A 23,751-nucleotide genomic window follows, 5' to 3' on the forward strand; every position below is an offset into this window, starting at 1 on the left:
AGTCAACAGAAAATGTAAATATTCGTGTCTAAGAGGAGTGGCAACCAGTCTGAACCACTTATGAGTACTATTCGAACTAGCTCTACAGCTGTGAAGCCAATCGCCGCCAACTAACTTGTTTAGCTCTCCGACTTAAGAAATAGTTAACGTTTATCTATAGTTCCATATAATTTAATATAACTCTTCTAAAAGAAGCCCTCGAATTAATATAGTTGACATGAATCAAGTATGCGTTCAATTTTAATTCATATCAAGATGAGCAGCTTAATTTACGAGGGTAAATTACGAGGGTGCTTAGAAACTTTTTGGTCAATAAAGTACGCATTTTGAAAAAAAAACATTATTTTGTACACAACTATATATACTTTATAAGTGCTTATAAATAAATATATATATAGACAGAGGGAGAGAGATATAAATACAGTCAAACTGAAAATTATTTAATTTTGTATTCATATATGTTATAAATGTCTAATTTAAAATTCTAGTGAGTGCAGGGTATCTAAAAGTAGCGCACTTAACAACTGCAACTGCTGGACAACTTTGGAAACTTCTCTCAGCCGACCCACCAGCAAAAATGTGCGCTGCCCACCTGTGTTGAAAACCGGCATTAGCCAAAGTAATCGTCATACATTTTTGGGCTTTAATGTTCCGGCATAAGCAGACGCAGACGCAGACGCAGACGCAGATTCCAATTGAGACTCGGTCGCAGACACGTGGAGGGTGACTGGTCCATGAAATCGAAGCTACCGATCTGGTTTGGCAATCACACTGTGCGGCTTATTCATTCATCGATGTTCGCCGATAACTATATAGGTATATAAGCATATGCAATGCGTATGTATCTGATTAGGTGACATAGGGTTTTGGGTTTAGCAATGATTATCACGTTCCCATTCGAAAGAGTGGGCAATAAAATAAACACGACGCGTTCATTTCCATTCGAACTTGAGACAGGCGCTAAAATGCATGTTGAGTGCGGGCTATATTGCAGAAGAAGAAGAAGAAGTGATTGAAGGTTGAAGCAAAGCGGGTTTTTTTCTATCCGCTGACTAAGTAAACAATTTATTAACTGATACACATTGCTTGGTGATTAATCATGTTAGAATGTACTGAAGTTTACTGTTGAGATATTTATATTAATAGTCTCTGTTGTTGTCTTTCTCTCTCTCTCTCTCTCTCTCTCTCTCTCTTTCTCTCTCACTTTCTCTCTCACTCTCACATTTTTTATAATCTGCAAAGAACGAGTGAGAAACCCAGATATGATAGAGAATCAATGAGAGATAAAGATGGTAGAAAGACGAAATCAAAGTATCAAATAATAACTTTACCTTTATCTCTGATTGCAATCTTTGTACCAATATTGTTTCTCTCCTTCTCCTCTTATCCGCCGAACCCATTAAAAATAGTTAAAGGGGTATAATGTATTTTTGCAAATTTATTTAAAAGGCAAACGGATGATAGCTATAACAGCTAGAGTCACCAAACTTAACATGTAGCGAGTTGAATATATATATATCAAGTTTCTTTCATTTTATAGCTATCCCTACCTCCTCACGCCTGCGTCTTAATTCTATTAACAGCAGTGCAATTGCGACTGTATTATTTTCTGTGCTGAGTGCATGTGCATTTTGGTTTTTTTTAGTTATATCGCAGGATTTTTTTTTAATAGTTTTAAATTTATGTATTCTAATAACTGCTAAAGCAATCGAGCCGCTTGAGCTGAATTTTTGTGTTGGTAGTAGAGGGTTCAGGCACCCCTAGTCTGGAACTTCCAAATAGAGCCTCTCTTGTTTTAAAATAATTTATCGTCAAGTCGATCACAACATTTGAAGTGCTTTTTCTAAGCTTTTGTGAGCTTTCAACAATTTTATTTGCACCCAAAAGTCTGCTTGATTAATCCCAAATTTTGCGTATGGCAATCACAAAGCTTGAGCTTTTTCAAGTAAGAGTTTGAGCAGCTCGAAGACCAGTTCATAATTATAGTCGTAGTGCTAAACGTCATGAGCGGTATATGTACTACAATAATGTTATTTACTTATTTTATTTTGTATTTTTTGTATTAGTACCTCATAAATATGTCAAGAAACCAGTCATTTGATTTCTCCACTTGTGCTTTGCTATAAAAGGCAAGAAATTATCTTTCAGTAATCATTGATTGGATCAACGATGAAGTTCTTTGTGCTGTTCGCAATTCTGCTGTTTGCTCTGGCGGCCGTTCAGGCAGCTCCACAACGCCATAGCGGCCGTGGAGGCGGTGGCGGCGGTGGCCAATCGAGCGCCGTTGCCAATGCTAGTGCTGATGCTTCTACCCAGGGCAATGGAAGTGCATCGGCCAATGCCCAAGCGAGTGCCAGTGCCAACAACAGCGGTGTCAATCACCGCTACTCAGGATAAATAACACAGCAGCTACACTTGAAACGAACCACGCCTCAAAAGCAGTACTGTCTAAAAAATATTGAATAAAATAAATTTTAATTTAATTTAATTTAAAAAAATGGAATATTTCCGTCAAATAATATCCGATTTTGCAATTTCATACCATTTCTGACTCGTAAGGATCAGTTCTAACGATTGGCATCAAAAAAAGGAAATCCAAAATTTTGACGTTTTTTTTTCAAAATAGAGGTCGGTGCGAAAATCGAATCTTTTTCGATGATTATATCCAGAACCCATTAAAAATGGGTATAAGGGTATATTGTATTTGTGCAAAATCCAAATGTATGTAAGAGGCAGAAGGAAGCATCTCCGACCCCATAAAGTATATATATTCTTCAACTAGCCATGTCCGTCTGTCTGTCATTCCGTCTGTCTGTCCGTATGTATTAACGCAAGGACCTCAGAGCATATAAGAGCTATAGAGCTATATATAGTCCCTGCGCAGATCGAGTTTGTTTCCGATAATTGATAGCTTACTCCGTTTCCAAGCAATCGATAAAAATCGATATCGATATCCTGTTTTTTGGGCAATTTTGGTAAATAATAAATGCTAGAGTCCCCAAACTTGACATATAGCTTCTAAAATAGAATATATATATGCATTTGATGTTGGAAGAAGAGGGTTCAGAGTATCCCCTAGTCGGGAGCTCCCGACTAGAACCTCTTACTTCTTGGATGTAGGACTTATGCTATATTCGTATCCTTCTCCATTAACAAACTCAATTCAAACATGCCTGGCAATATTTTTTATTTAACAACTGGTCTTCCTTCTGGACTGATTAACAATGTGAAACTAGTTGCTTGTACTTGCTGTCCACCTCTTTCATTTATCCAACAAGCCAATAAAACGGCTCTTAAGATGTTAAGTTGCTGAAAAAACAACAAGTATGATTTATATACATATACCTCAGGTCTATGAAAACAAAATCAAAAATCGGCAACGAACTTAAATAAATTGTGCTTAGAAAACGTTTGATATCTAGAGACCGCAAAGTCATAAGTGGGCTTGTCGAGGCGCCCGCCTCCTAAATATCAAAATTTACATATAATTTACATATAAAAAGCAAAATAAAATTCCGTTTATTTCGATTGACGTCATTGGCCCAAATATATTTTAAGGGACTGGCCTAAAAATATATGACTGAGCACATTTTGATATCCTAGAGGCATATGTTTTTCAGCCCAGAGCCACGTTCCGATTTCGGAAGTCTCATCGAATTCGCAAACGTGCATATTGCATACTTTTGGGAGAATACCCATCGCAATTGTTTGTTTTTTTTTGCGTATTTGTTTATTTTTTGTTGGAAACATCTACCTCTTCCGATATTTGAAGTTATTTGTCAAGCAAATCTTGTCAAACAAGAGCGTTAATTTAATATTTTTGGCTTACCATTCAAGTGTGACCAGTCACTTGATAATTTCTGACATCAACAACTGTTTAAAATATTTTGTACGGTAGCCAAACGCAAATTTGCATTTCTGCACAGCTGCTGCCTTTTCCAGAACCCGTTCGGCCGTAAATTTATTGCTTAGATTTGTTTAAGCAATTTGCATCATTAGAGCGAACATAATATTAATAAACAATAGGCCCGTTCAACATCTAAATAAATATTGCGATTAACAAACATTTTAATAACAACCATGCGCAGCATTCGGGATGGAATAGAATAAAATCTGGAAAATAAAATCAAGAAATTGTTTTCAATGACGATTTAAAAGTTGATTTCTTATTAAACTATAGTTTTTGAATAAGGTCGGAACCAAATCGAATGTTATTGTCAATATGTTAGCCGGATTTGCCATACACGATTGCCAGCTCCAATGGTTTCAAGCTTAACACAAGGCTGGGTCAGACGAAAAACTAAACACCATAGATTTTCGGAAAATTGTTTGGCAACTTTCTTCCTTATATATTTTGCGTCTAATGTGGCATTTCGCTATATCTTAAAGACATCTAACTCAAATATCATGCATAAAATATGTTATTGTATTCTACCAGCTAAGGACAACCAAATGGATTTGACTACAAATTTTGCCAAGTGTAGTCCATCTTATGAAGTCATTTACGTCTATGTGTATTAGCGGACTTTATACTTCATATCTGTTTCTATGAAAGCGCAATAAAATGAGTATTTTAGTATTGGTATTATTTATATACCTAATGTGCGAGCAGAATATAAATCGATTTGCTACCGAGCTATCTTTTTACGGGGATTTATTTTTAATTAAAATGCATTTAAACGCAAGCGATTTTGATATAAGATATTGAAAATTAAAATGGTTTTTAATTTGTATTAACTTGTTTGAGTGAGGAAGACTTACTGAACACTTTTTTATTGATGCTAAGTGTGTTGGCGATATCTCTAAAGCCCCTACATTGAAAATTTGGAATTCCATTTGTGTGTTAGTAAAGTAAAATATAGCATATAAAAATCATCTAACTCTAACTCTGCCTAATTTTGACAGAAGTACGCTGATATTTGTTCTGCACTCATAAATAATAAAGAATGCTTGTGAAATACCCTCAAATGCGCTTTAAGTAAGTTTAACACAAACAAAATTGTTTTTATGTATTGGATTTATAAAAATTAATAATAAGTAAAACCACATTAGAAATTCTTTGTAGGATCGGTAGGACTTGTCACATATCGATCGCCTATTTTCCAACAAGAAGCTGTAGGGATAAGCCACACCTACCACGGAAACTATCGCCGGAAAAGCCCGTTAAACTCACTGAAACCAACTTCACCATAGTGATCACCATCAACAGTTTTGTCTTTTAGAGACTCGGCATCGGCTCCAGCACTGGCATTGGCATCGCCGCCTCCTAGCTGTATAAAGTCACCTACTAAACTAGGTAATCAGCGCCAAAGATTTCGGCTTTTATAGCACTAAACGGCAAACTATCAGAGTCAGGAAAAGTCAGACAACAACATCAATTAGCAAAGTCAGAAAAGTTGACAAAATAATTTAAGAACAAAAAAAAATGCATGTAGCTGCATATTTTGGCAAGTGTATTTTGTGTTTCGTGCATATTTAATCATCTCATTTACGTCTATGTGTTAAGAGCATTTGCGTCTATGGGCATTAGAGGAAATTATAATAATATTAATATAACTTGTTTTGAAAAGAGCATCAACAATGTTTAATTAGATATCAGTTTCTTAAAAGCTCAGTAAAATTAATATTTTACTATTGTAATTTGTATTTCTAATGTACCAGTAAACTATGAATATATTTATTAGTCTGATCTCTGATTCCCGCGATTTATTCTTAATTAATATGCTTCTAAACGAAGCCGATATTTATATAAGATACTCAACATAACGTTTAACAGCTGTTTTAATTTGTATATTCCTATCTGACAAAGGTAGACTAACTAGAATAATTTTTTTTATTGATGCCAAGTGTGTTGGCAATATTCTAAAAGCGTAACCAGAATTTTGATTTGTTTGTAAACAGAAAAAACACAAACAAAAATCTGCATATACATATATTATTTTCTACACAATTTGGAAGCCGAATGAAATCATCGAACTTTAAACGTGAAGCCCTACTTCTGGCTTATTTTCACAGACTGTACAGCTGAAGTACACTGATGAAAAAACTCACACCCTGTTGCTAATCAATGTTTGTTCTGTATAATTGTGAATCGCTTGAAGATACCCTGTAAATGGGCTTTAAGAAAGGTTAACACAAAAATCATTTTTTCTTCATATTTAATTTATAAATAAAAAATAAACTAATTCACTTTAACAATTCTTTTCAGTTCGGTATAGTTTTTCGGATATCGATTCTCCTATATTCCAGCATTGGCAGATGCGCTGGATGTGGCACTGGCGAGACCACCGCCATTGGATGAGGCACTGGCGCTGGAAGATGCTTTCGCGTTGGCGCCGCCGAAACCACCGCCATTGGCAGTGGCACTGGAATCAGCGTTGGCATTAGCACCACCGAAGCCACCGGGTCCACCGAAACCGCCGCCATTGGCATTGGCAGTGGATTCCGCATTGGCGTTGGCGTTACCGCCTCCGAAGCCGCCGGGTCCGCCAAAACCGCCTTGACCACCGAAACCGCCGGGACCACCGGGACCACCGAAGCCACCTTCACCGCGGTTACCATGATGACCATGATGACCATGATGACCAGGCTTGCCTCCGAAGCCGCCTGGTCCGCCTAAGCCACCTTCTCCACCAAATCCGCCCTGAGACTGAGCATTGGCTCCAGCATTGGCATTAGCATTGCCGCCGCCAAACTGTGGTGCTGCCACGGCCACGGCCAGGATAATGCTCAGTACAACGAAGACCTTCATGCTGCTGCTTGTCCGAACTGTATGAAGTCACCTAACAAACTTGATGATCAGCGCCAAAGATCTCGGCTTTTATAACACTAAACGGTGAACTACCAGAGTCTGTCAATTAGCATACACACATATAGACGAAAATCAGATGAGTTGACAAAACAGTTGAGCCGCTAAATTATGATCACATTAGGCGCCCGATTTCGAGCCCAAGCTAATCAAATTGGATTGTGGGACGAAGGAAAGTGTGCAAACCTTCGGAGGCACATATATGTACGATCTGAATCTATGCTGGATTTCTCTTAAACCAGTTATGGACTGTTATATATTTAAATTTTACTGCTCTCTGCTATTTTTCTTCTTTTTTTTTTGGCAGTTGAGTTTGCTTTGTTTGGTTTCAATTGACGTCTTTCTGAATACTAAGCTACAGGTTTAGGTTTTAATGTTAAATGTATTAATAAAAGAGAAAAAAGAAAATAGAATTTTTGTCTAGGTGTGATATGACTTTGCTTTAGCAAAACTCGTATTAATACTGTACTCAAATTAATGTTATAAAATGATTAGCAAATTTTGTTTACAGCTAAGCTGTTTCACCGGTTTTTCCTGTAATCTTATGACTACAGGAGCCCCAACAAAGCCTTCAAAAATGTATAAAACTTTATTTATTTCCCCTTAGCTCTTCCGCAATGTTGCACTAAAATATATCTAAATTGTAAACTTGCTACATTATTAAGTTATGCTCAACATTGTTGAGCCTGTTTTCATTTAAAACGTTAAAACTACGTGACGAGAATTTTGTCACTTTGGTCATCGGGTTGCTCGGATAAATCTATATCTATTATATAAATGTATTGTTTACAATTTGTCAATATGGCTTGATGTATAATTAACTAAACTTGACCGGGTATATAATTAGTAAGAACAAAGTGGCTGCTGATTATAGGTTTACTAATTAAGATGCTAAGCGACAAAATAAATTAACTAGTTACAATGTTACAGCCACAAATTCATGACTACGCAATGTGCACTGTGCAGAGCCGAGTCGACTGTAGAAATTGATCACAACCCTATTGGTGTGGTTTGTGGTTATAAATGTGTAGCTCTAAGATATATAATACAGATTTTAGTTAATAATACTTTAACTGCATTTTCACCAGGATTGTTTATGCTTCGTTTCAAGAACAGCTTTAGAGAATTATTTAAATTCTCTTGATAAATTTCGATACAATTCGGAATTCAAAGATTTTCCTTATCCTTAACCTTTTCCTTTCATCAACTCAGTAAATACTCGCCTTGTTTATTGAAGATCAGATACTAATGTTTTTTAATCTAGTTTCTTCAATTGGTTTATCAGATCTAAAAGCTTTCACTTTTAGGGGTCTTTGGATACTCTTTAGTGTGGGAATTGGTTTGTGTGTTAGTGTTTTGTATGTATGTGTGTGTAAAGGAGGTTCGAATACTGGTTATAAATTGATATTAGTCAATCCATTATCATACTGTACTATAATATATTGGGCTTTATATGCTATCAATCTATGTTCTTTGGATACAACATAAAAACTTCCCTTCTTTAACCATTGATTTCGGATCTTGCTATTTCTCGCGTAGAATAATAATCGCTTGGGCACACCATCAATAGATACAAATAATTGCAATGAATACTTTTCTTAAATAAGATTAAGCTTCATCATTTTTTATTCACATTAATTAACTCTTAGTTATTTAAGATATACAAGTCAGATCTTATATGGCTTAGCCGCGGAAACCACCACCACCGTTGGCATTGGCGCTGGCCGAGGCACTCGCAGAGGATGAGCCGCCGCCGCCACCACCAAAACCGCCTCCGGGTCCACCTCCGAAACCGCCTCCGGGTCCACCGAAGCCGCCTCCGAATGCGGGTCCACCACCAAAACCGCCTCCAGGTCTACCGAAACCACCGCCGGGTCTACCGCCGAAGCCGCCGCCTCCGAATCCGGGTCCACCGAAACCGCCGCCGGGTCTACCGCCGAAGCCGCCGCCTCCAAAACCTCCACTCTGTGCATTGGCATTGGCATTGGCATTGGCGTTGGCGTTGCCAAATTGAGGCGAGGCTGATGCCAAGGCTATCAGCACGGAGAGAGCGATAAACAGTTTCATGATGAGGCCTCGAGTTGGCTTCGAAAACTTAACAAAGCGCCTGACAAGCGGCGGCTTTTATACAAATCGGACCCGGGATATCCAAATACCCACCTTCCCCAATAATCAGCTGGCCAGCGAAAGAGACAGAGAGGGAAAGAGAGAGAGAGAGAAAGAGAGAGAGCCATAATATGAGAGATCATGAGTGCAAAATGGTCATGTAGCCAAACACACAAACATTTCTGAGACTTCATTAGTTTTCTACAACGTCAGAGATTTGGTTTCAAATTCGCCAGCAACAATAACAAGCCGAACAAAAACAAAAACCACCAAACGATCATCAATGCGAATTAGTATTGTCAATTAGCTGGCCCATAAATGACTATGACAATACCCTACATGCCGCTGGTCAGGTAGAGCAACCGGTTCGTTCTCATCTATTTGTGTTAGAAACTCTTCCATCAGCAGCAATACCAGAACTTAAACGTGCCCCTTGTTCCATGCTATACTTGATTTTCATTATATTTTTTTATTTTTTGTTTTATTTTTTAAGCCAGTTAATTTATAGGATATCAAGTTTTAAATTATAGAATATTCAAAATAAAATGAATAAACATTAAAACAAATACATAAACAAAAACATAACCTGGCTGCAAATGCCAAATAGTTCTATATATATATATTTAAATGAAAAGATAATAAGTATATCATAACGATGTACAAAAGAAAAATTTAATATTTCATTCTAACTAGTTTGAAACAGAAAAAAGCTTGTATTATGTTCGCAATATGGTTCATATGTACTACTTAGTTGAGGTAACTAGTTCACTGAACTGAATATGCGCAGCTCTGCCAAGCATAAAATATTGTTTTTCTTGCCAAATCGAAAGCTAATAGATAAAACAGGTATTAATAATTATTGATTCGTACTTTTTGTATATTCATTGATTCGAAATTTGATTACTTTTATTTATATTTCCTATGGCATACGTTTATTTCTGCTAATTAAAGTATACATTTGATTTAATTTATTCTAGCAAGCTGCTAAGCTAAGCTAAAATGATTTATTTATATATATTTTGTTTTGTATTAGAAATGTTCGTGTCCTGTCACAATTGTTGATATGAGTCTGGCGTAGTGAATAATTTCTTTATCCATCGGGTAAATTGAAATAGTTTATTTTATATCTCAGATTTGGATCCTCAGTACTAAAATTTACATATCAGCCGATCACCAAATCAGATAGTATACTTTTGGGATTTCTAAAAAGCTAAAAACGATTTAAACTTGTACTGAGCTCCGAAAAGTGTGCAACATAGAATTTTGCGAAAGTGTTTTGAATGTGAAATGCAGAATACCCCTGCCTTTAAGTTGACAACGCAATAATAACCATTATTCAGTAATGATCTATGTTAGGAGTACGCTTCTAGAGACACATAGATGATCTATTGGAACTATGGAACATTATCAAAAGCTCTTTCACATTATCATCTCTTATTTGTTACAAAAACTATTAGGCAAAATAATAATTTTTGCAAATATTTTAGCCAAACTTTGAAATGTTGCTGCTCAGGAAATTAATGGCCAATTCCAACCTAATATACATAGTATATATTATTATTAAAAACACATTCAAAGTTCGGCGCTTTGAACTTAATCTTTAATTCTTCGTTTATGTCATACCTAATGAGGCTACAGCTATTTCTCGGCATTGTATTCTACCTTTATTTTTATATGACTGTACGTAATTGAGCTGTCGTCTATGTGGAGGGCATTTCAGGTTTCCTGATCATTAGTTGAAGTGTAGCCAGAAACTCGTGTGTGCAAAACATTTTTATTGTTGTTCTCACATATATGCCGAAATTAACGGGCATTTTATGCAGCTTTCATAGAAAACGATTGGTAATTCACAGAAAATAAAATAAATAAACCAGAAACATAAACAAACAACTATAGAAACGGTTGTTCAGTTTTACAACCCAATAACAACAAACAGATTATAATTTTAGGGCATATTTAAGTAAGTATTATTAAAAAATGTTATGGACTCTTGCTAAAACTAGAATATATTCTGAACGATGGGTTTTTATAAATCAAAACTCGCGTCTTGATATTGAATCAAATTTGGTTAAAAGAAGAGCCCAGAGAGCAGCTCAAGCTGTTCGGTGCGCCGAAAATTGTGGCCCCTTATTTACATTTGCAATAACTTTCTTCTTCAACTTAAATATTTAACACGGTAATACATTATTATATTCATTTAATTCCAAACTTTTTACATATAACTAAAGAATAATTGAACTTTGTAATCTCATGTCGGTGCGCAAGGCTCAGACTCCAACAATTCAGCCACGGAAGCGACCTCCACCTGAAGCAGAAGCAGACGCGGAGGCCGAAGCTGAGGCAGCTCCATTGCCGGCGGCCGCTGCACTGGACGCGGCTGCAGCAGAGGAAGAGCCACCGCGACCACCCCCGCCGCCACCTTTGCGAAATCCGCCACCACGGAATCGTCGTCCGAAGCCACCTCCGAAACCGAACTGAGGCACTGCGGCGACGGCAGCGATCAATAGGACAAGCACAAACAGGATTCTCATGTTGCTCGGATCGATAAATGCAACTGTTGTTTACACAAAGCTGATCATAGGCAAACTGATTGACCTAGGCCAATCCTTCCAAGCTATTTATATGGTTAACAACAACGTAAAACGATCAAACTGTTCAGTCGGCGTTGTGATTAATGAACCCCCGGGTTCTAAGTTCGAACACCTTAAGCTATTCACCTGCTTTCTATGCCTTAATTCAAGTTATTAGCTACGCTTGCAACAATATAATTATTATTATAAGCGTCATCAAGTTGAAATGCTTAAGACAACTTTAAAAGACTGCTGAACTTGATGATACCCTAAGTCAACATGAACTGGTACTTACCAGAGAATTTTATGCATTTGCATAAAATTTTTAACTTTCCGATCGAAAAATTTGTGAAGCAATATTTGAAAATTAACAGAACAGCAATAAGAAATATGTTAAAAAAGAGGGATAAACGTGATATACAGGTGTCCATGAATATTCGCAATAAGTATACTTCCAGATCACATTCCTTCTCTTAGTTTTCTATTTCCCTTTCAAATAAAATAGGGCATATTAAATTTGTCCAATGCTCACACGGACGGTTACATGGATATGACCTCAAAACCACTCTTCTGATCTGGAATATACCCATTTTTGCTATTTAAATGGATACAGGGTATTATGTACTGCATTTGGTGCGCCGGCTTGAACGGGTGAGTCCCCACTCACGAGTTTTACTCGCATGTACTATCAAATGGCATTAATCAAGTGAGTTATCATGAATTGTAACTATGTAACTCTTAGCAGGAATACCAAATTGCAATTAAATGGTATTTAATCAAATATCAACATCAGCGAAATATATTTTATTGAAAAATGATTTTTCACTCTAACAACAACCTCATCCCACAAACTCTCTGAGACGACTCTCCTAACGCATTGATGCAAAGTGACGAGCTGAGTACCGCGGTTGCTCTTTAATGGAACAGTGTGACCAGCTCGTAGGCAGGCAACATTGCCAAATTCTCATAAGTATAGGTCTTTGTTTTTTTTTGAGACTTCACTACATATGTGTGCTTATCAAAGTATTACAAAATATATCGTACCCGGCCGAATCTGACTTCTATATTGTATAACTGTCATTGGGACGATCTGTAAATTTCAAAGCCTTTTGAAAGACTTTTCAGATTCTTCTTCGAATTCTATATATCAGCAAAATCATAGCAACATCGAAATACTATATCCTATAGCTCTATACGAAGCATCCATTAAATAAAGTGTAAAAACTTTTAATTTTTTACGATATCTTGATGAAGCTAAACTAAAAACTCCGCAATACGTATCGGATCAGTCTTCTATATTCTAGATTCCTATAAAAGTAAGCGGAAGAATAAAACTTTTAATGAAAGCATTTCTATGCCATATGCTTACAAGTGCATTTAATATTCGTTGTATGATGGCCGCGGACTTTCTTGTTTGCTTTTTATCATTAGCTGCGAATTTTTATTCTGAGGCACCAACGAATTCAACTTCAAGAGGTGATTCGCCTCTGACGACATCAACGCAAAAAAAAATGTAACCAAATAAATTATATAGATAAATCACAGAGAGATCAATTAATTGGATGTTTAGACAAACATTGTTGCTGAAAACAGTTTTAAGAGGTTTTCGGGAACAGGTGCAACGGGCTTTGAGGTGTGCTTGTGTCGAGCTTTTAGCTTGTCACGAAAATAAATGTTGATAAATTCGTAACAATGAGCGAGCCCTGTTATTATCTTGTCATATATTGTGAACCCATAAAGTTTAAGTTAAAGTTAAAGTGATTACTTATATTGAGCTGCGTCATGTTCATCTATTAACTTTTTATAGAAACGACAAATAGATGGTATTGAATTTTGTTTTAATTTTCAGACTTTTAAACATAGCTTATAACTAACTAAGTTAACATTTTGTAAAATCTCGTATCGGTGCACTGCGCACAGACTTAAGCATTTTAGCGACCAAAGCCGCCACCTGACGCGGAGGCTGACGCAGAGGAGGAGGCTGAGGCAGCACCATTGCCAGCTGCCGATGCACTGGACGAAGCAGAAGCAGAGGATGCGCCGCCGCCGCCGCCACGACCACCACCGCGACCACCAAAGCCGCCGGGTCCACCGCCGAATCCGCCACCTGGGTAATAACCACCGCCGCCAAATCCAGGGCCACCGAATCCAGGGCCGCCGAATCCGCCACCGAAGCCGGGGCGTCCGTAACCACCACCGAATCCAGGGCCGCCGAAACCTGGACGTCCGTAACCACCACCGAAACCAGGGCCGAAGCCAGGGCCACCGAATCCAGGGCCACCGAAGCCAAATTGAGGCAGTGCCGACGCGGCAGCTATCAACAGGGCCAGCACAATGAGAGTCTTCATATTGCTCGTATCGTTGGGCAGAATTGTAGTTTCCTCTTAGCAGATGACAGTCCAACTGATGGACCTATGTCGAACCACCCAAATATTTATACGGCATACGTAAGCGTGAAACGCTCGGACTGGTCTGTAGGCCGCGTGTGATAAATGGAATCCCGAGCGGAGCGGAGTTCGGACATCTCGGACCATTTACCGGTTTTCTTTGCTTTTATTTCTAATTATCAGCTTCGACTTCATTATGAGCGCATCGTCGTCATCATTATCTGTTTCATTTTGTAAGCCGGCTTTGGTCTGTCACTTGACCGGGTGAATCCCAAAGCAACAACTCTGAAAGCTACAAAATTATAATACATACGATCAAATTATGTGGATGAAGTATGTACTTATAGACCTTAGCATTGATAAATATGTTGTGTTTGCCTACAAGTGGCTTATTGACTTTTTGCAGTCAACAAAGATATGAGATGATCTTCCTGCTTTGAGGAATTCCCCACCACATACACGAACACACTCTCACGCATATTTATATATGGCAAATTCTAGTAAATAGACAAGTTAATCTTGAAGAGTTTATTCGCCTTTATTGCCAAAGCGGTTTCTATGGCGTCGTTACAAAGCAAACATCAAATAGAAAACAAATTTTATTTTGAGCAAAACTAATCTCAAGCTCGGTTCATTTTGTGTGCGCATGCTAAAAATGTCCAAAAAGATCTTAAAACATGTTTGCCACACACTTTAACCATGAGCTATTACTCATCAGAGATGTGCACATGTCACGATAGTGGAATTTCGAATATCCATATACACTTAAAAGTTTATCCAGGAAACAGTAAACTTTGCAAATTTTGATATCTATCGATTAGTAATATCAAGAAATATCCAATAACAAAACGTTTTGAACTATAATTTGAATATATAAAGAATTAATTGCTCGAGTATCAGACTTGTGAGTATCTAAAACATCTTCATATCAAAATAAATTTACCAACGTCTGCTTAAGATAAGATATATATGTGATTAAATAATAGTTTCTAATATTAAGAAATATTCACAAATTATATTTTATTTCTTCATTTATTATTTTGTGTGACATACATTTCATACTATAGTTTCATATATAATTATAGTTATCATTTTTGTTCAAATGTACCTCAACAAAAACTAAAATATTTCTCTCAGTATATATTTTTTTATAAATTGTCATCTGTTGGATACACGCAAATAAAAAAACTAGCCCTGCCAATATGGCGTAAAACAAATGACAAATGATATACCGACAAAGCACCGGAGGCCTTAACCCAGGCGTAATTTACATACCGCACGCATATTTGTATTCTTTTTCACAAATCGCCTCGTCCACCTTGCCGAAATGCACATACCCGTAGACACACTATGTTTACAATAATAAATGTTGTGTACCAAAGCAAGGAATACACTATTTTAACTATTACCTTTTTTCTCTAATAAATATAAATACATAAATTAATTGTAAAATTAACATTTTACCTGTAGACTTTTCTTCTCATATCTCTCGGTGTACATCGCAGAGCTAGTTTACAAATTGCTGTGAGTGAACTATAGAGATCCATTCATAGACAAGTATAATATACTATTACTCAAGTTTTCGTAGTATGCAAATCGAAATCAAAGTTTTGCTTCCTAAGCGGATGATTTGTCGACAATTAAACAACCAATAAGCGATGCTAATGAATAGCGAGAATATAATAATTATATATTGAATTGCAAATTCTAAATCTCTGCTTATAGGGTGTGTATTGCTGCGAGCTCATTTGGATAGCTGGTAGAAGCTGGTAGAATAAAGTACATTGTAATAAGAAAACAGGGAAGTATAGTATATTTTAGTAACATCTAATAAATAGTTGACTATTAAATAACCTCTAGTCAAATGTTATTTATATTATTATTTGCAGCTGAGCTCGTAGTTTATTTCTATTGATTTAATATTTAACACAAAATACACAAATCATTCCAGTATAATTTTAGATCCCAAAACCAGTTACAAAGTCGCTATTCCACAGAGAGTGTATTCGAGATATCACACGTGAATAGTCGGGTTTATGTTCTTAACATTTGCGAAGAACAATGTGCGACTATACGACTCATGGGCTCGTAGGGATTTCCCGACAGATGAAAATCGTGTGAAATTGGTGATTTTTTGGTCAAATATTAGACAAAATTAATATAAATAAAAGACGTATACGCAATTAGCACGAGAGTGGCGGGGAAGTCCAACGGGGAAAGATCCAATGCCAGCCTTTCAAAATCTCAGCTGTTTGCGCTTATAACTGCTGCCATAAACAAGCTGTATAATAAATGCACTTAATTTAAATGTTTATTCAAACAGCTTAAATCTTAAATTCAATCAAAGCTTTGGCTAATTTCTCTGCTTTCAAATTTGTCTCAAGTCTGTTTTTGTTTATTTATGCAAACTGGCGCCCAAACAAATATTCACATTTTGGGACTTCGCATAAGTGTCTCATCATACAACCAACCGGTTTACCAATCATTTTTTCTTTCTCTCTTCCCCTTTTTTTCATCATTTATTTTGCCAAATTAACTTTGTTTTTTTTTTTGTGTAATGTTTGGCTTTGTTAATTTATATAAGCGTGCGGCATTCTTTTTTTTTTACTTTTTGACGTAGTTGACTTTTTAGCTTCAAATATGGTTTATTATATTATTAGCTAATAAAAAAAACTACTAAATATGTTTGACATTTTTGTACATACAATTTAACGAAATGCTTGCAAAAATATAATTTTTTTATATTTAATTAACTAATAATTTTGGTTAGGCGTGTATATATGTATGTTTCTTAATGGCACTAATAGACATTAAGATTTGTGTTTTCTAAAATCGTGGCAATTATTTTTGTTGTTTTGTATTTTTAATTTGTGCTCATTTCGCGTGGCGGCTAAAAAAAATTGTTGACACGCTTTCATCTCCACCTCTTAGTTCGGAATTTTTGACTTAAAGCTCATAAACACACATTCGTACGCGGCTAAAATGTCGCAGTTAGAATAAGATATAATTAATCAATGTATACATCAATAGGAAATGCGTAAATAAACAACAACTCTTACTAATATGTGATTATTAAAAATGTAAAATTGTTTTTACTTAAAGCTTGATTTGAAGGTTTATTATCAATGTAAAATATTCAATAGTATATAAAACTTAGATATTGATTAAATTTTTGTTTATTCTTTAAGATATTTCATTTGTAATTTTGCTTTAGAAGACGTCAGTCGATTGGTATGATTTCCAAGCCTCGTAAAATAAATCGCAGAGTAATATGTAACCGAGCTTGGGCCTGTCCAAATCGGATTTTGAATGTACCTGAGCAGAACCTCATTCGGAAAACCCTCATTAAAATTCATATTTCATATATTGAATATAATTTATTCTCAAACTTCAAGGTTCGTATATGTTTCATATTATATACACTGCAAATATATGTAAAATTATATTTAAAGCGTGGTCAGAGTTAATTTACAGTTTATATATGCAGTAATAATGAACTCCATTTAATTGAAAATATTTGCTTATTAAATGCAATCAAATTCAAATAATTTATAGTAGTAATTTATTCGTATTACCCGTCATGGCAACCGCGACACTGCAATACTATAAAATGCTTTCATATACCCAAATTTTCAACTAGCTAACGTCATGTTAATAATTTATACTGAACAACAGGGGCTAAAAATCTATGCATTGCCATGGCAAAAATATGAATTTGATTTGGGCCAAAAGGCAATACATTTTTGCATTTGTCCGTTTATTGTTATTGGCGATTTGCGAGTCTCTCCGGCAGCCAAATCGAATTACCCGCCTAGTTGGCAGCGGCGCAAACTTTTCAATTATGCGGCGCTCGGTTAATGACCAAAGCGACATCAAGCGACAAACGCGTTATGCAATACAATTTAAATTATTTAATTTTAATTAAAATTCCTCATACATGCATTGCATTCGGGTCTGCTTTTAGGCGGCGCCAGAATTTACTGAGTTCGTTCAGCTTTGATTTCGCTTTTGCAAAAAAGAAAAACAACAAAATTCTTTTAAGCTCTGCAGTATATTATTTAGTCAAATAAATGGAAGGAAAGACTTTTGTATTTCACATGTATACCTTGTAATGCTCATGTTTTCTTCTTTTTATAGGTGCAATATTAGGCTTCTTTTAATTAACATTCAAGTTTAATATAAGTTTTTATTTAAGCGAAAACACTTGAAAATATTTTATTCGATAAGTAAAGAAATATATACTTTTCTTCATATTTTTAAAACATTTATTTATATTATTACTGCACACAGTTTTTACAAAAATGATAAAAATACCATTGTTAATTCCATATATACATACATATAAAACATGTTGCATACTTTCTATCACTGGTCGGTAATATTATTATATTTAAATAGAATTATAATACTTTTCGTGTGCTCTAAAAAGACTTCTATATAAACGGTTATTAATTTTATCTATTGATCTTAAATAAATATCTCTATGCAATTGCTATTCCCAATCTGGAAACCAATCTTGGATTGGTTGCATGCATCGCAGTTGTTTGCATAATAAGAAAATATTTAAAGTACATAAAATTATTGCAATTCTTTAGGCAGGAAACTATCGGTAAAGTTTAAGTTGCTTAAGCTTGTAGAATATAAAAAAGTTAAGAAAAAAATGTTTCGCATATGTATTTACATTTATTTTATTGGCTAACATAAATTGCGGCAAACAAAGGAACACAATATTGTCAATTCGACAACGATGCAAAGTCCAACGGTGGCAACAGCAATTGCTGCCATCATACAAATGGCAACAGCAACAGCAACATGCAACACAAAGCGTCAGAGGCAGCAGCAGTCAACAGTGTGGCAAACCGCCAGAAACAGCAACAGGAACAGGAAGAGCAGCCGTTGTTGGCCTATCCCAGGGTAAGCTCATGGCTCCTGTTGTTGCCCTCCTGCGCGTACACTTCCTCTTTATGCTGTAAAGTGCACCACAGGGGTTCATTGTCCTTGTGCAAATTGGTCTGAGTTTATTGCCAATGGCTGTTTGCAGCAGACGTTGTCCGACCCAACAGCTGCTCCAAGCAATCTCTCTCACTCTTGCATCCCTGCTGAATGGGATGCGCTCCTGTCTCGGCTGGCGGGCAGTTGCAGTCGCCGTTTGTCTGTGGCAATAAAACTGCACTTTGAGGCTGCACAAAGTTTGCTTAAGATTTCAATTTGTTGCTAGTAGCTGCCGCCGCATTGTGTGCAACAATTTGCAATAGTAAAATTGCCCCCAACGTAGCAACTTTGGCTCCTAATGATAAATGCTTGCTAAATGCCACAGACGGCAATTGAGTCGTGGCTTGCGTGCAGCGCCATTTTCAGGATTTATATGACCAAACTATGTTATCAATGTCTACAGCTCCTTAAAATACGCGCTCGCAGCTCTCTATTATAGGCCCATTTATTAGAGCTAAAGTTTTCCAGCTGCAATTACCAACTTAAGGCATGCACTAGAAAAAATTGTAGAGAAAGTGGCAAAAGAATCGATAACAGAATATCTTTAGATAAGTTAATATAACCAGAATGCCGTTAGAATTTAAAATTCTTGATGTTTTCAATAGATTCTCCATCTAAGTTGAAAGACTTTTATTAATTGGGAACTAAATCGAATATCGTTATTTTTATCATTGCTAATGTTATAATTATTATAATTAATAGGTAAAGGAAATATTCAAAGCTCCCTTTACGAAATCAAGTACAAGATTTTGGTCTACTTAGCATCGACTCTAAATAAATCTTGACTTGAGTACACACTTAGAGCCCCAGACAACCCACGATATCCTAAAGCTTACAAAACAATTTTAGTGTACGAACATATCTGCATCCAGCCACTAACATATGCAAAGCCTTCTGCTTAAGTACTCGGTTTTCCTCAAGGACAACACGTGACTTTCCAACTGTAATGAAAACTTTTCAGTTCGGGCAAAGTTATGAAATATTAGCGCCGAAATGCGTTTGAGCATACGGATAAGTTCTGCGTACTGCCACCTGGCACAAGTTTACGACAAGTTGCCTAATGAAATTAAAGAGCAAGTGTATTCTGACAAACTATACGATATGCTATCATGAAACTGTGAAGCTCTCTGCCTAGCAAGCTTTTACCAAATTGCATAAAGCCGGTTTAACTGGCTTAACTGCTAGGCCCGCCCTCCCTCTGCAAGCCAATTAATTTTTGTTTAGATAAGCAGCAATAGAATGTTCTAGATCTAAGTAGTAGACTTTGAGATACTCAGTAAAAAATGAATATAGTTTTTTATTGATTTGTCATTTATCTAATATTTAAAAACATGCTAACGCTGTCTGATTTATTTAATTATTTTTTAAACTATTCGCACATAAAATGTTTGAGCCCAGACAAATTAGGGTTAACCGTCTTTATATCTATACAACCGGGAATAACTTCTGTTCCACACAATTACACATTTTTATTATACCATATCCATTTTTATGAATATATGCGGGATTTAATTACCCTTATGACCTTGGACATCTAATAGACTCTACCTAACTAATTGTTGGCCTATAGAAATTGCGCAACCAAATCATACAACGGTTATAAAAACTTAGTTTTATTAGAAACATTTATTTGAGGTGTCTTATTGACTTTGAAATACTCTTTCGTTTTGTAGTTGGGGCAAAGTGAGAAACTAAGATAATTAAACTAACGGCCATAGCTGCCTGCTGAGGCTGAGGCTGACGCAGATGCTGAGGAGCTGGCGCCACCTTTGCCGCCACCACCGTAACCGCCACCACCGTAGCCACCACCACCATGGCCGCCACCACCATGGCCGCCACCGCCATGGCCACCTCCTCCAAAGCCGCCGCCGCCGCCTCCATGTTTGCCACCACCACCGTAGCCGCCTCCTCCGTGTTTGCCGCCTCCAATACCGAGACCGAGGCCGCCGCCCAAGAATGGTCCACCAGCGCCTGCACCTGCACTGGAACCAGCTGAGGCACCTGCACTGCCGCCTCCGATACCACCAAAGCCAGGTCCGCCACCAAATCCGGGTCCACCGCCGCCATGGCCACCGCCAGCTGATCCACCACCGAAGCCGCCGCCTCCATGACCACCGCCTAGTGATCCGCCACCGAAGCCGCCGCCTCCATGACCACCGCCTGCTGATCCTCCACCAAAACCGCCGCCTCCATGGCCACCGCCAAGAGATCCTCCACCGAAGCCGCCGCCGCCAAGACTACCACCTGCAGATCCACCGGCAAAGCCACCACCACCTGCTGATCCTCCACCGAAGCCGCCACCGCCTTGACCGCCGCCTCCATGACCACCGCCAAGAGATCCTCCACCAAAGCCGCCGCCTCCATGACCACCACCTACGGATCCACCGGCGAAACCACCACCTCCTGATGATCCTCCACCGTAGCCGCCGCCGCCATGACCACCACCGGCGGATCCACCGGCGAAACCACCACCTCCTGTTGATCCACCACCGAAGCCGCCGCCACCATGACCACCACCAGCGGATCCGCCACCGAAGCCGCCTCCACCATGACCACCTCCCAATCCACCTCCGCCGCCATATCCAGGACCTCCGCCGCCGATACCGCCGCCGCCTGCACTTGAACCAGCTGAGGACGATGCTCCACCACCAGAACTACCGCCACTAAAGAGGCCGCCGTGTCCGCCGCCTCCAGCTCCACCTAGTCCTAGTCCAAGGCCTCCACCGCCACCACCGTGCTTTCCACCGCCCAGACCCAGGCCTCCGCCTAGACCTAGTCCAAGTCCGCCACCGAGGCCTAAGCCTCCGCCGCCGCCGCCGCCGCCTCCAAATTTACCGCCTCCATCGGCGCTGGACGACGCTGACGCAGATGCCGACGCTGAGGAAGCGGCACCACCATCACCGCCTCCATATCCAGCGGAGGCCAACGCAACGCAAATACTTAGCACAATAAACAGTCTCATCGGAACTTTTGATTACCGCCAACTGACTTCGGCTCCTAGAGAACGCTCAGCTTTTATAAGATGCCGAGGCATTGCGAAAAAATAATTTACAACAAATGCAAAAAAACCCAAACTAAAAAACAAAATCAAACAAAACAAACACAAAAAAATATATAAAATAAAATAAAATACAATCAAAACAAACTGGGAACCGGGCTACGTTTAACAAGCAAATACAAAACTCTAGTCACGTTCTGAAAACCGGGATCGATGCCGGGTCAGACGGTGCAAAACTCTGATAATTAATCCACGGAGAGAGGCAAAAACAACGACAACAAAAGATCGGGAGCCATAAACAATAATAAGATATTTATCATCATTTATATATTCGACACTGTCTGCGATTCTCTCGAATTATACTCTAACCAAATGATTAGAACACAAATAATGGAGCTATCCAAGCCCAAAAAAAAGTTCTTGATTAATATAAACACAAACATATATGTAGTAAGAATAATAGATGGTGAAAGAGAAACCTTTAAAATGATTAATAATTCTATACAATGGAATAAGGTATATCCTATAAAAATAGAATACAGAATTTGGCACTAAAGCAGCTATTTTATTTTATTTTGAAAATAATTAGAAAACTTTGAATATAGAATTTTCAAAATAATCACATATAGCAAATATAGAAAATCATTGAAAATTTAAGAGATTCCGTTACCATTATCCTCTAAATCCTCTAAACAATTTTCTTGATTACACAAAAACAACTTAATTCCAAGTCAAAATGTTTATCAGTTTTCATAAAGAAAACTACTGAAGTCAATATACATATATATAAAGAGCTTTGTGTAATGCCAGAGCTCTTAATCTTCATAATCTGTGACTGTGACTGTGACTGTGAAATATATAGGTAGCTCTGAACGCAGCTGAGAAGAAAATATATAAAGTAAATTGGAAATTCCCAAAAATAAAAACGCCATAAGATATGTATTCTATTGAATGTCTGTTACGCTCAGAGCATTCATTATTCGTCCATTATCAGTTTTCTTTTGTTTCTTTTTCTCATAGTATAAATTGTTTATATAAATCAACGTTTCGACGTCATTAAGATCGGAAATAGCTGTGCTGATTCTTGTCTCGGCTGTACGAGATTGGAATTTCAATTTAGCAGTACTTGGGAATTATGATAGTAAGTGACCCTTAATACCAGTCTATTAGAAAAGATTAAAAACCGATTAAGATTAATACTGCAGCCAGTAAATAAATAGGTATTTCATATATTTCGCGTTACTAAATTGAAATCAAAACAGTTTAATATTCAAATACGATGATATATAATGATTAACATAATACTATAAAATGTGGTTAAAAGCTGTCATATTTAAAGAAAAAAAAAAAAACACTCAAGTTAATTTAATCTGTACTCTACTGGTTTTATACATTGTATATATTTGGAATTTAAAAGATGAGCTCTTTTCCATTGAGAGCTAAATGCTTGGCATATTTCGTGCGTGGTTTTCGTTTCTCTTTTTAGTGCTCAAGAAAACTCAGTTTTCACGCCTTGAACACAGCTTTTCACTTATTTGGATGGCCGGGTAAACTGAAATGCAAATGTCAAGAGCTGGTGGCCTGAAAGCATAAGCAGCTCTGGGAAGTCAGTCACAAAACAACAACCACAACAAGAACAACAACAGCAGCAGCAGCTGTTGAGAAAATGGCATGTGCATAAGAAAATAGAAATTTCCCTCAAGGAAATCTGCTTAGAAATGCATGTACTCGTTGTTGCCAATGCTGCTGCTGCTGCTGCTTGGAAAATCTGCTACAGTTTCTGGGCCACGTCATTGTCAGCCAAAAGAAACAACACTTGACTTCCGTTTCCGGTCGAGCCAGTGCTTGCCACCCGCTGCATATTTAAAAAGCGTACAGTTTTATGCAAAT

General features: G+C 37.5%; 4 protein-coding genes and 1 long non-coding RNA gene across 5 annotated transcripts; 1 reads left to right on the top strand and 4 right to left on the bottom strand.

Moving 5' to 3' along the window:
• The first annotated feature begins 2,146 nt into the window (after positions 1–2,146).
• On the top strand, positions 2,147–2,539 carry LOC6627788 (glycine, alanine and asparagine-rich protein). The gene has a single exon (XM_002051991.4). The coding sequence runs from the start codon at positions 2,170–2,172 to the stop codon at positions 2,395–2,397; it is 228 nt and encodes a 75-aa protein (XP_002052027.1). The 5' UTR covers positions 2,147–2,169; the 3' UTR covers positions 2,398–2,539.
• Positions 2,540–3,172: 633 nt separating this feature from the next.
• LOC138911295 (uncharacterized) lies at positions 3,173–5,277 on the bottom strand. The gene is made up of 4 exons (XR_011416785.1): positions 5,137–5,277; positions 4,066–4,113; positions 3,830–3,967; positions 3,173–3,309 (listed from the first exon to the last, which is right to left on the bottom strand). It is a non-coding gene; the product is annotated as an uncharacterized lncRNA (long non-coding RNA).
• An 864-nt stretch (positions 5,278–6,141) lies between these two features.
• Positions 6,142–6,797, bottom strand: LOC6627787 (uncharacterized). The gene has a single exon (XM_032438196.2). The coding sequence runs from the start codon at positions 6,749–6,751 to the stop codon at positions 6,239–6,241; it is 513 nt and encodes a 170-aa protein (XP_032294087.1). The 5' UTR covers positions 6,752–6,797; the 3' UTR covers positions 6,142–6,238.
• A 1,619-nt stretch (positions 6,798–8,416) lies between these two features.
• LOC6627784 (uncharacterized) lies at positions 8,417–13,896 on the bottom strand. Its single transcript, XM_070209205.1, has 2 exons — positions 13,568–13,896; positions 8,417–8,766 (listed from the first exon to the last, which is right to left on the bottom strand). Exons 1-2 carry the CDS (start codon positions 13,830–13,832, stop codon positions 8,492–8,494), a joined length of 540 nt encoding a protein of 179 aa, XP_070065306.1. The 5' UTR covers positions 13,833–13,896; the 3' UTR covers positions 8,417–8,491.
• Positions 13,897–20,470: 6,574 nt separating this feature from the next.
• LOC6627782 (uncharacterized) lies at positions 20,471–21,848 on the bottom strand. The gene has a single exon (XM_032438300.2). It carries the CDS (start codon positions 21,823–21,825, stop codon positions 20,569–20,571), a length of 1,257 nt encoding a protein of 418 aa, XP_032294191.1. The 5' UTR covers positions 21,826–21,848; the 3' UTR covers positions 20,471–20,568.
• Positions 21,849–23,751: the final 1,903 nt, after the last annotated feature.

The sequence above is a fragment of the Drosophila virilis genome, chromosome 4, assembly GCF_030788295.1.
Source record: "Drosophila virilis strain 15010-1051.87 chromosome 4, Dvir_AGI_RSII-ME, whole genome shotgun sequence".
NCBI lineage: Eukaryota > Metazoa > Arthropoda > Insecta > Diptera > Drosophilidae > Drosophila > Drosophila virilis.

Excerpts from the sequence above, each read along its gene's own strand:
- LOC6627788 (XM_002051991.4), top strand. The coding sequence starts at position 2,170 with ATGAAGTTCTTTGTGCTGTTCGCAATTCTGCTGTTTGCTCTGGCGGCC.
- LOC6627787 (XM_032438196.2), bottom strand. The coding sequence starts at position 6,751 with ATGAAGGTCTTCGTTGTACTGAGCATTATCCTGGCCGTGGCCGTGGCA.
- LOC6627784 (XM_070209205.1), bottom strand. The coding sequence starts at position 13,832 with ATGAAGACTCTCATTGTGCTGGCCCTGTTGATAGCTGCCGCGTCGGCA. Across the intron at positions 8,767-13,567 it reads CGGATTCGGCGGTGGACCCG|GTTTTGGAGGCGGCGGCTTC; the intron begins GCGGCTTTGGTG and ends CACAGAGTGGAG.
- LOC6627782 (XM_032438300.2), bottom strand. The coding sequence starts at position 21,825 with ATGAGACTGTTTATTGTGCTAAGTATTTGCGTTGCGTTGGCCTCCGCT.